This window comes from Mizuhopecten yessoensis, unplaced genomic scaffold (assembly GCF_002113885.1).
Source record: "Mizuhopecten yessoensis strain PY_sf001 unplaced genomic scaffold, ASM211388v2 scaffold10847, whole genome shotgun sequence".
NCBI lineage: Eukaryota > Metazoa > Mollusca > Bivalvia > Pectinida > Pectinidae > Mizuhopecten > Mizuhopecten yessoensis.
Window position 1 is genome coordinate 324,981 of NW_018408751.1, and position 12,671 is coordinate 337,651.

The 12,671-nt window shown below is 37.9% G+C and overlaps 1 protein-coding gene across 6 annotated transcripts in view; it reads right to left on the minus strand.

The window, feature by feature from the left end:
- The window catches only part of LOC110462948 (calmodulin-binding transcription activator 2-like), an 89,488-nt gene that overhangs the window by 45,977 nt on the left and 30,840 nt on the right, over positions 1-12,671 (minus strand). For all 6 annotated transcript variants that reach the window (XM_021517226.1, XM_021517222.1, XM_021517224.1 and 3 more), the window contains exon 2: positions 4,481-4,587. In XM_021517226.1, coding sequence (XP_021372901.1) covers positions 4,481-4,535 — 55 coding nt within the window. In that variant the 5' untranslated portion in view covers positions 4,536-4,587. The remainder of the gene's footprint in view (positions 1-4,480; positions 4,588-12,671) is intronic.

A 12,671-nucleotide genomic window follows, 5' to 3' on the forward strand; every position in this document is an offset into this window, starting at 1 on the left:
AAGTTTGAATATTTTATACATCTCACTGTACGAATGTATATGATGCGTGCTATTTACTAATGTGTCAAATTGAAAGAAGATATAGAGCAGTACGCTTTTAACCTTCAACCCATCCCCTGGCATGAGAATATAACTCTGCGGAAAATGATATTTCCACTAGATGGATAGATCAATATTTAATATCATTTACATACATATCTACATGATTAAAAACCTACAGGAATCTCACGTAACCAAGTCCTGTCAGTATCGCACCCTCAATACCAATGAAACATCAGGACTCATAACTGAATTTGGTTTGCAAATGCCTACGTATATATATATACAGACAGATCTATAGTGCATAGGGTACGAATAATTAAGCTTTGTTAGTCTGAACTCATATTCTCAAAGCACTATGCCGCTCAATGCTTCTACACAATTCTGCCCAAAAAAAAAATATCGCTACAGAAACAATATTTTTCTAGGTATTTTTTTGTGTAACATATCAGTTTTAAGTAAGATAAACAATTTTGAAGAAAAATAATATTACAAACATCTTATATTATAAAAAAATCTCCTTCGGCTGATAACTCGTCAAACGAGAAAAAAAAGATAAGCCTGCGTGACGGCACGAGACAAGTGCTTTAATTTCTAGACAGACCAAGCATGAAACTACAACATTCATTTGAATTTCTCCTAAAGTTCTAGACGGAAATAATCTTACATGTCACACATACTTAAGATGATGACTCAGGCAATGAGACAAACTGAGAGAGAGCCAATAAATAGGAAACCCACTCAATCCATTGGTCACCCCTGACCTATTTATGTTGTGATTGGAACCCTTCTGCTTATATACCTACTAAGGAATTGTGATCAAACTTTCAGCTAAATTAATTTCTGTTACCTCAATTTATCACACGTTTGAGAGGTAGATTGATACATGATGCATGCATTGGAACTAATGCAAAAATTAGTTCAAGGGATTATAAGAAATGACAATTTTAATTTTAAAGCTTTTAACCCATATTGACCTTTGAATCCCAATTTGCACTTGAAGTTGACCTTTGACCTCATTACTGTAATGAAGAAAACAATTCACACAGCTGGTCTACATAACATACCTAAGTATCATGACTGGTCCAAATGGTTCTTAGGATATTATTGTTTGAAGTTTTTAACATATTTGACCCGTGACCTTGAAAGTAGGCCAAGGTAATTTTAATGAGGAAACTTTATAGCACTCCATCCCAGGTACCTACTGGCTAAATATCATGACCCTAGGCTTAATGGAACTTGAGAAGGAGATTGTTAAAGCATTTAACCAAAGTTGACATTTGACCCCCGACTAGCATTTAAAGTTGACCTTTGACCTCATAACTGTAACTGAAAAAAACATTGATTCGCACTGCTGGTTAATATAAAATACCCAAGTATCATAACTCTAGTTCAAATGGTTCTTAGGATATTGTTGTTTGAAGTTTTTATTTATATATTTATTTATTTATTTTTTATGACGACGGACTACGGACTACGGACGCCAGACACTGGACGCCGCAGTACAACATAAACTCACATGGCCCTTCGGGATAATAATTCCAGGTTTCTTATATACCGCCTTATCACAACCTAGTTTGTAGGTCATCTCAAAGTGGTTCACAATTTATTATCCATGGTTATATGGCCTTTGCAACCAGCCAATTTCTTTCTCAGCTCCCTGGGGAGCATACAGTCGGTGCTGCCATTTCGGCGCTCACAGCTAGCATTCTACAATTCTAGCACTGCCCAACCATGCACTCATTTACAGCTGAGTAGACTGGAACAAGTGTAGTAAAGTATCTTGCTCAAAGATACAACACAGTGCCGTGCCGTGACTCGAACTCACAACCCTTCGGTCACAAGCCCGGCATCCTACAGAAGGATGTATCAGAGGAAAAGGCAAGGGGGGAACTGGGGAGAAAGGGATTATAATCACCAGTGTCAAAGATTGCACTTGCAAGTGATTGATTGAATTTTTTTTTATATTTAACTCTTCTTCAATAACTCACCAGGTAACTTAAAACAACTTTCTATGAATTTTGAATGCATACTCAGTAATGATAACTTTTGCCCTGCGCTGGTAACATCCATTTTTCACCAATGTTAATTTCGCCCTTCACATTTGATTACTATGATAAGTATGCTTACTACTATTCGCTGTGATGATAAATTAGCTCTCATGACAAGAGGGCGAAAAAGGCAAAATGAAAATGCAGCGAAAATTCCCTGCATACATTATGCTGCAGAACGGATTAAAGCAACAAAACAATATCATACTCTTGCCCTGGCCTTTTTCTGTACAAGAATACATTTTTCCTTTTTTTTTTTATCTGTCTGACAAATTGATTGAAAGAGTCCAGCAAAAATCCAAAGAATCCTTTAATCCTACACATTCAGTCTTATCTGAAATAGACAAGTCTGATTCAATCATGGGTTTATCCATCAGACCATCTAATGTTATTATGGGATGGATGATAAATTATGGGATGGATGATAAATTATGGGATGATGGGATGGATGATCAAGTGATCAATATTTACGTTTGATACCTGGCACTCTAATCACATATAACTGACAGGGATTGTATTGATAGTTTCAAAGGGGCTTTAAGGCCAGACATCAGGAACACCTTTTATATACCACCGATGTCTGGTCTGGCAAAAATCAATCCACTTCCAGTTGACTTGTTACCTCAAACTTGTGGGGTGAGGAAGATTACATTTATCATAGCAAGGCAGAGATTAATTCTGTGCTTGGATAGTCCATCACACGTGAAATCTGCAATATCTGTGGCCGACAGAGAAATGAACTGTCTTTACGAGACAAATGGGAAACAACTCAATGGTGTCCTTTTCACTCTATATACCATACTAATCTGGCAATGAATCCCATGCCTGGTAATAAGCCCACCAATATCTATTGCGGTTCAGTAGAAATGCAAACGAATGCTATTTCAATGTCCTGTAATTAATATAAGCCAACCAATGCAACTCGTTATAATGATAGATAGAGATGGGTTGTGTATATGTTGGCCCCCAGGCTTAATCTTACAGGATAAATACAGAAGCTTATGGGTATGTGTTTGCTTTTCCGAGATCTCATATATTAGACTTTCACACTTCAAAACCTATGAAGTATAGTTTATGAATTGATCTGAATGGTATACTCGAGTCTTGGAAATCTAGCCGCCATTGTGTGAACAAGATGTGGACCAATGATATTGCTAAATGCAATGGTGAAGACTAACACAGTCTTATTCAGACCATCACAGGATTATTTATGTTCAAAATAGAAAAAAAAGTATATCTTAACGAAGGCATGGGCAGCAAACTTTGATTTCAAACTGAGTCTATGAACCAGAAGTTCTAAATCTGATGCATTATTGGTTGAGAAAGTGGAGACAACTGGCTTTCACATGTGGAGCTGAAATGAGAGGATTTGGGGGAGGAGCAAGGGGAGATAACTGACACCTGTGGAATTGGAAGGGACAGGTGTGCAGGTAGAGGAAAGGGAGACAACTGACATTTACCATGGAACTGGACGGAATGGGTTTAGGGGTGGAGGAAGGGGAGACAACTGACACTTATCTATGGAACTGGAAGGGATGGGTTTAGGGGTGGAGGCAGGGGAGATAACTAACACTTATCTATGGAACTGGAAGGAATGGGTTTAGGGGTGGAGGTAGGGGAGATAACTGACACTTATCTATGGAACTGGAAGGAATGGGTTTAGGGGTGGAAGTAGGGGAGATAACTAACACTTATCTATGGAACTGGAAGGGATGGGTTTAGGGGTGGAGGCAGGGGAGATAACTTACACTTATCTATGGAACTGGAAGGAATGGGTTTAGGGGTGGAGGTAGGGGAGATAACTCACACTTATCTATGGAACTGGAAGGAATGGGGTTAGGGGTGGAAGTAGGGGAGATAACTCACACTTATCTATGGAACTGGAAGGGGTGGGTTTAGGGGTGGGGGCTGGGGAGATAACTGACACTTATATATGGAACTGGAAGGGATGGGTTTAGGGGTGGAGGTAGGGGAGATAACTAACACTCAATCAATGAAGCCAAAAAAGACGGGTTTGCAGGTAGAGCAAGGGGAAACATCTGACATTTACCTTTAGAGCTGGAAGGGACGGGTTCAGGTTGGGGGTAGGGGAGACAACTGACACATACCTGTGGAACTGGAATGGACGAGTTAGGGGTGGAGGAAGGGGAGACAACTGACATTTATCTCTGGAGTTGGAAGGGATGTGTAAGGGGGTAGAAGGGGAGATAACAGACACCTACCTGTGGAACTGGAAGGGATGGGTAAGGGGGTAGAAGGGGAGATAACAGACACCTACCTGTGGAACTGGAAGGGATGGGTAAGGGGGTAGAAGGGGAGACAACTGACACCTACCTGTGGAACTGGAAGGGATGGGTAAGGGGGTAGAAGGGGAGATAACAGACACCTACCTGTGGAACTGGAAGGGACGGGTTTGGGGGTGGAGGAAGATGAGGGCTCTTCCATCTTCACCTCTCAGGTCCCTCACACCGTGTTGGTCTGCTTTTTACATGCTGATCTGAAAAACATAAACATTGTTGTGATTAAATTTTGCGTACATAAAAATATGATTAAAAGATTCAGGTCTTCTTTTCACGAACTTTATGCAAGAATATGGATGATAAAAGTTATCTGACATTTCAATTTCCTAACATTTAATAGAAGCGGTGCAAAAAAAATCAATAAAAGAGATATGTTCCTGCAGACATTCAGCAATATTCACTATTCAAAAGATATAAAACATTGATTTTAACTTATTCTTTTCATAGTAAATACCAATAGTGACAAAAAATTCTAAAGATACAGACATTAAAAACATTTTTAACATATTTGACCCCAGTGACCTTGAATATAAGTCAAGGTCATTTATTTGAACAAACTTGGTAGCCCTTTATGCCAGCATGTTACTGGCCTAATATCATCACCCTGGGTCTTTTCGGATGGATGACGAATGCTGCACCATGTCATAAGCTCACTTAAGCTTGTCCCTTCGGGCCAGGTGAGTTAATTTATATAAATATGTAGAGAACTTTTAAACATTATCAGCATCTTACATCAGTTCTGTTTCTGTATGTGAAAATGCTTTATTATATCTCAGAATTCAGATGATATGAAATATTCAATTATACATGACTGCCTACAACAGTCCAATTATTTATAAAATAATCATCTGAAAAATTGTTTTACTTTATAGACCTGCACAATGTAAACGTCACGTAATTTCATCATCAAGTAAATGTTACCCAATTTCTATGAATTGTCGTTGACTAAATCTGGTTTTGTGCTACTATAAAACGATATGATTATAAAATGTCAACAACAGGACTTATCTTTCTGACAAAAGGACAGTTTACGTAACATTGCATGTATTTCTTGTGAACTTTAAGGCCGATATTATGCACCTGACGTGATGCCTTTAGAAGCTTCGTGAGACGCTACATTGAATAACCAGAAGCCAATCAATATCCACAATGTTGCTTAGCCACAATTTATATGAAAACATGGTTATTTTATTGCAATGGTGATTCTTTTCTTTATCTAGAAAAATGTAACAGGTAGCATATATTCTTTACATGTAACAACACAGCTGTAGATCCGAGTCAATACACAGAGCCGAGTCAATACAGCAAGCTATGAGTCAATACACAGCCCTTTGATTCAGTACTATAGGCTTGAATGTCTGCACCTACAAAACCCAGCTCCGGTCAAGAGGAGTAAGTATTGCTGTAATCCCAGACTATCAAAATGGAACAATTTACACACGGCCACGGACCATAAATTTTATATACAGAGAAATAGATGACAAAGATAATCTCCCAATCATTGACATCAGAAGTAAGTTTATATATACATACAAAAAGTGGTGTCGAAGATATAATCTCTCAATTGACATCAGAAGTAAACTCCCCATGCATGCACACACTGGAAATTGTTTTCACAGTTGGGTGGACTAGAGCTGTACACCAGATTAAAAGCAAATTCTTGTCCTATATGTATACAGGGATTCAAAGGTCCCAGACCTTTGATAATATTAAAGTGTATCGTTCCATGTATGTGCTTCAATAGGATTGATTACACACACTTGTACAATCAAACAAAACCTTTTATGTGGGAAAGATTGCATGTGTTCCAGGTACATTAAAAGCTATTAAATTCATCATACACTATTGATTTTCAATAAATGAATATTTCTCATTTAAAGATATACAGTACATGTGCACTCCAAGAGATTCAAAGACGACTTTCCAAAGAAGGGAAGTACCAGAAGAATCCAAGGTTTCTTCTGGGGACATTTTGGGGCAGAAGCTTGGTGCCATTTCCCATTTACTAATAGTGCTATTTTTCCAACTTCCCAATAAAAAAAAAACAAAACATAAAAAAAATCAGTACTTCAACTGGAAAATCTCGAGTGTTGGAAAGAAGGGGAGACAACTGATCCATGACACGGAAACACAAGGACTGTGGGGAGGGAGGGAAGAGTTTAGAAGCAAAGGAAAAGACATAAATGGCAATTACTTGTAGAGCTAAAAGGGAAAAAAATTAGCAGGATTCGTGGATGGAAGGTAGACAAATACCTCTCACCTGTGGAGCTGAAAGGGATTGGTTAGAGTTTGAAGGGGAGACAACTGAGAGATATGGAGCTGTCAAGGCCAGGGAAGCATTTGGAATAGAGAAAGGGGAGACAACTGCAACCTGTGCGGTAAATCAGAAAGGATTGGTTAGGATGATGCAGATTTTTTTTTTAATTTGATCATGTTAGAGTTCAGTTGGACAAATTTTGTAACAAACTGCTCTGATATTCTGTCTGAAACATAATACTGATATTTATATGCTACGGGGAACAATAAAACTATCCTGTATTTGATCTGACAAAGATATTGATAAACTCAAAATGTTTTAGTCACTTGTACATTATTCATAACCTCATCAATCTTCTTGATCTGATCGTATTACTCCCAAGACACCCCACAAAGGATTATTGCATTACTGAAGGTCACCCAAGGTCTCAGGGCATTCCACGGTAGATATGGTGTTATACTCAAGGTCACAAGATCTTCAAGTACCTAATAACCATGCAGGAAATATAGTTTCTTACTCATGTCAACTGAACTCCCTTGACATTTCAGTACACATTTTTCAAGGACACCAGATCAGACATCCCAGTGAAATGAAGTCAAGGTGACCAATCTTTAAACACTTCCACAGGAAATATAGCCTTTTACCGTAAATGAAGAAATTTTGTGTTAATATGACCGCGAGACATTTTATTGTTTTCGAACAAGTACATTTTTGACTTCGCTTTATCAGTTGTAATTTTGAATGTTTACCTAACGAACAGGCCTTGCTTAAACTTTGAAACAGCGAGAAATTTGACTCATAAAGTTTGATTCATGAATAGAATATTAGTAGTGTTACAGACCCGTACACGTTCGCTGTTCCACCTGGGAGGCAAACAGTACAGAAGTGCTATGCAAACGGTACGGAAGTGTTATGCAAACGGTATGAAAGTGCTACGGATGACGCTTACAAATGGTGATTTGTTTGTGGTGACAAGAGCGGGTTTACATAAAAAGCGGAAGCATATAAAATATCTAAAACGAAACAAATATACCCACAATGCATAGGAAGAAACGTCAGTAAACTGTAGGCTAAGAGGAGGCTTGTTTAAGTCAACATTGTACATGTATATTGTTACAGGAGTTATTATATATGATTGAGTGCGCGATAATGTATATTGTTTTTTCAGTTTGAAAGGCAAGCTTGTGCATGTAGGAAACTTGTACGAATAAGAAAAATATTATGTACTAAATATATGAATTGTTATTCAACCTTGCTCGCTGATAACAGAACTCATGATAGATTATTTAAAAAAAATAAAAAAAAAAAAAAGTTTTAAAAGAAATCATCTAAGTGAGAAGTTGAATATCCTAATAAGGGACATAATTTTTTTTGCATTGAATTAGTTTGGTTATCCAAGAGACGACAAATATTAGTTTACCTTGGCAAAAGGCACTATTGTATTGTGGATAGACAATGAACTGGATTAACTGACATGGACTTAATTGCCTTGAAATCACAGAATGTGACCTTGATCAGGTACAGCACATCAGAATCCAATGTGACCACAGGTGAATGGTCAACGCATTATCATTGCCTAGATTCTCAGGTATATAGATATCATATTGAAAGAAATGTATCTGTCAGCGGGTGGTCATGTTGCCATAACAACCTTTATAACGGACATGTAAGTTGTTTATACCTTCAAGGGACAGGTCATTACCACATGGCCAGCTGTATGCCTGTTATTTAAATTACCCCTTAGCTGCTGGTGTGGGGAACACACAGTAGGCTCATGGGAGGAGGGCTGTTACGTCCATGTATGTGTAAACCGACATTTTTGTGGGGGTTTTCTTCAGACTATTATGATAGTTGGAATAGTTTTCACGTAATGCAGTTTATAATGATTTTTTTATCAACAATTCGATTCAACAAATATATATTCCGTAAAATTTTCGACCGAACGTTTCACAAACGCTTTTTAAATCGAAAGATGTAGACGCAAGTGCTACTGAAACGAAACCGAAGTGCTACAGAAACGCTACGCAAGTGATACGGAAATGCTACGGTAATGGTACGGAAGTACTACGAAAATGCTACGCAAGTGATACGCAAGTGATACGCAAACGGTATGGAAATTTAACACAAACGGTACGCTGAAAGTGTTACAGCGAACGTGTAAGGGTCTTTATATATAAGGGGGAAATTCCAGACTTTGCTGTAAGTTGGACAACAGTACGCTGAGAGTGGAACAGTGAACGTGTACGGGTCTGTATATATAAGGGGGAAATTCCGGACTTTGCTTCAAGTTGGACAACGGTACGCTGAAAGTGGAACAGCGAACATGTACAGGTCTTTATATATAAGGGGGAAATTCCAGACTTCGCTGTAAGTTGGACAACGGTACGCTGAAAGTGGAACAGCGAACGTGTAAGGGTCTTTATATATAAGGGGGAAATTCCAGACTTTGCTGTAAGTTGGACAACAGTACGCTGAGAGTGGAACAGCGAACGTGTACAGGTCTTTATATATAAGGGGGAAATTCCAGACTTTGCTGTAAGTTGGACAACGATACGCTGAAAGTGGAACAGCGAACGTGTAAGGGTCTTTATATATAAGGGGGAAATTCAAGACTTTGCTGTAAGTTGGACAACGGTACGCTGAAAGTGGAACAGCGAATGTGTATGGGTCTGTATATATATAAGGGGGAAATTCAGGACTTTGCCTCAAGTTGGACAACGGTACGCTGAAAGTGAAACAGCGAACGTGTAAGGGTCTTTATATATAAGGGGGAAATTCCAGACTTTGCTGCAAGTTGGACACATCAAGAAATTAGAATCTTCAAAACTCTATTTATGAAAGTTTGACTGTAGTTTATTACTAATGAGATAACCACACCTCCCAGGAAATTCCATAGAATATGTACTGATTGTTACCCAAGGTCATCAGATCTTGATCTCCGAGGACATTCCACAGAGATGCAGCGTAACTCTCAAGGTCAATGGACCTTTCAGGACATTCCACACAAGATAAATACTGTTATTATCCTAAAGTCACTAGAAATATATGGTATTACGCAACATCGTCACTCCTCGCATGACTACACAAATCCAAACGCAAATAAAAATGCACTATATTACTCAGTTACATTTAGCTCCCTGGAGAACACTCAATGGGAAATATAGGGTATTACTTAATTCTCTCAGTTACTAGGGCACAAATTGACAAATCATGCAAAGATCTTGGACGAATAACACAATGGGTCGTTTTCAAAATATTTCCCAACAATTCCAGAAAATGCAGCTCTTGTTAAGTCAATATGTATATTAAATTTAGTCAGAATAAAACCTATTGTCTTCAATGTTTGGCTTAATCATGATAACCTTGCTATTTTATTAATGAATTTTGAAATGAGTTGACAAATGACTTATGTATCTATTGTAATGGCTATGTATCTAATATTCATGGTTTTTATAGGCCTGGTCACACAATCCATGCTGCAATACACTGAAAAGGTATACTAGCAGATTTACCATCATACCGTATCTATCCTGTAATAAACCCAGGGAAGTAACACATATGTCATACCATATTTACCCTGTAAAAAAAAAAAGGGGGGGGGGGGGGGGGGGCGGCGGCAACACATAATATCTGTCTCAAAGTTGGGGATTCCGGGACATTTTTGAAGTTATATCCTTTGATATTTCAAAGTTGATTTTTCGGTCCGAGTTTTGACAGGATGTCATGTTTTTACTCAAGATGAGTTCACTTAATTAAGATTTTAAGTACGCTCAATCAGTTCATTATTGTATCCACTGGAGGCCGCAGTGACCAAGTGGTTATAACGCATCTGACATTCTGCTACCACTAGCCCTCCACCACTGGGTCACAGGTTGGAGACCTACGCGGGGGCAGTTACCAGGCACTTGACGCAGGTCAGGGGCTTTCCTCCACCACCAAAACCTTTCCAGGCACGTCCTTAAATGACCATAACTGTTAATAGGACGTTTAACACAAACAAACCAAACCGGGACAATGAAATAACATTTGTGGCCATTTCTTCTAAATTGCAACAGATATGGGTGGGCTTATTACCAGGCATGGGTTTCTTGAGGCACAGTTTTCTTTTCAGAAATCATTCAAAGCTATATAGCCATACCTTGAAAAACCATTTCCCATGAATGGTTACAGTTCTTTGCCAGTGGTACGATGATCCTTAAGGAGTTTGGGTGCCTGCTATGGTAAATACGGTACGTACAATGAACTAGAAGATACAGACTCTCAATCAACTCCATTGACATCGCCTTGTGGTGTTTCTATTCAGTGTTTCATAGTCGTGTCATATCCAAATGTTCTCCTTTCAATAAAGAGTGGCATGTTCAGCAATACATATTATTTAGATTCATCACTCCATGGCTATCCTATTGTTGAGATTCATCATCATTACGGCCCGTAATGTACTAGCTTTCGTCATGTACATGGCTGACTAATATACCAACCCAACAACTTTTTGTGATCTGAACTGTTTTTTTTATATATCACCAAGCAGATTCTACTGCATTTCTACTGCAGCAAACTCAATTATACCTCAGACAACGCCTTTAACACATTCACCCCTGAAACTTCATAATGAACTATTCTAACCTTTGAATTGGAAGAGTCCAAATGTGTCTTCAGGGTTAAATGAGTTAAATGTGCGTTTTATGTAAATCAATATCTAAAATTGATCACAAGCAGCTCCTAATTACATTTATATACAGTGAGTACTGTAATCTAATTACCTTAAATTGCCAATTTTCTAAACCGATGATAAGTCATCAGATTCAGCATTTAATGAATTACAAATGTGTAGATTTTTACATACGATTTTACCGATATATGCTACAATATCAAACTTCGCTGTCAACAACAATTACTACATTGCAATACAACATTTATCAAATCCTGACGGTGAATTTTGTAGGATTTAAAAAAAAAAGGGTTTAAAAAATTGTATTGATTGATCTTTGGTATCAAGGAATGCCTGGTGTAAGAAAAACTCTTCAAAGTCAACTCTTCCCATCAACCGAGATATTTGTGATACAAACAACATAAATTACACGATGTATCAAGGTTGCCATGGAGAGATAATCAATTTTCCAATGTTGAAATCGGTACGTTAACTTTGTTATGGCTAAAAAACACTTATATCCGTGTGTTTAATCAGGCAGGTTTGAGATTTTTAAAACCCTGGTGTATAATAATAATATTTCCTTCCTCCTCAGATTTAAAGGGATGGACACAAAGCAAATGTGACACTTTGTCATAAACATCATCACTGACTAAGCCCTGAGCACCCTGATTATAATGTAGCCATCCTTTGATGCTATCAGGTCACATACTATATTAATTTACACCGACATTAAATTCCTGTCCTGGATAATTAACAGAACAAGCCTTTGCGATAGATAATTCTTGGCAGTTCCTTTTGAAATGGTGATTCTGAAGATCCATCAATGGCCGAGAAAATCCTGTTAGAAGATTCGTAGTTCTGTTACTCGGCTTGTCCAATTCAAAGTTGAAGATAGCAAACATTATAATATTGACTTTACTTGCCAATAAACTGTTTCCAATCTCTTCAGCTCTTGATCTTTGTACATAGATATTTGTTGCTTGTGAAAAAGACCTAGATAATCCACCACCTAACCATAAGCAAAATTAAACAAATTTTAAGTATTGATTAAGCAGCAACGTAGTTGAATGAAACTAGAAATGTAAGTATAAGCAACTGTGGGAATTCTCCCTCTTTCGACCAGTTAAGTTTTGAATTCCCTCAGCCAATCGGATGAAACTCTCACCTTTCTTTAACCAACAAAACCGCTTAATATTATTTCAAATCTGTTTTCATTATATCCATTTTCAACTGTATACCAAGACATATTGCATGGAGGAAGGGCGATCAAATGTGCTGTGCATTGTTAAATGTCCAGCAATGAATCCTTCTGAAAAAAAAACATGTTCAGGCAAATGTATCTGTTGCCATGGTTTCGTTTGTTTGCGATAGCT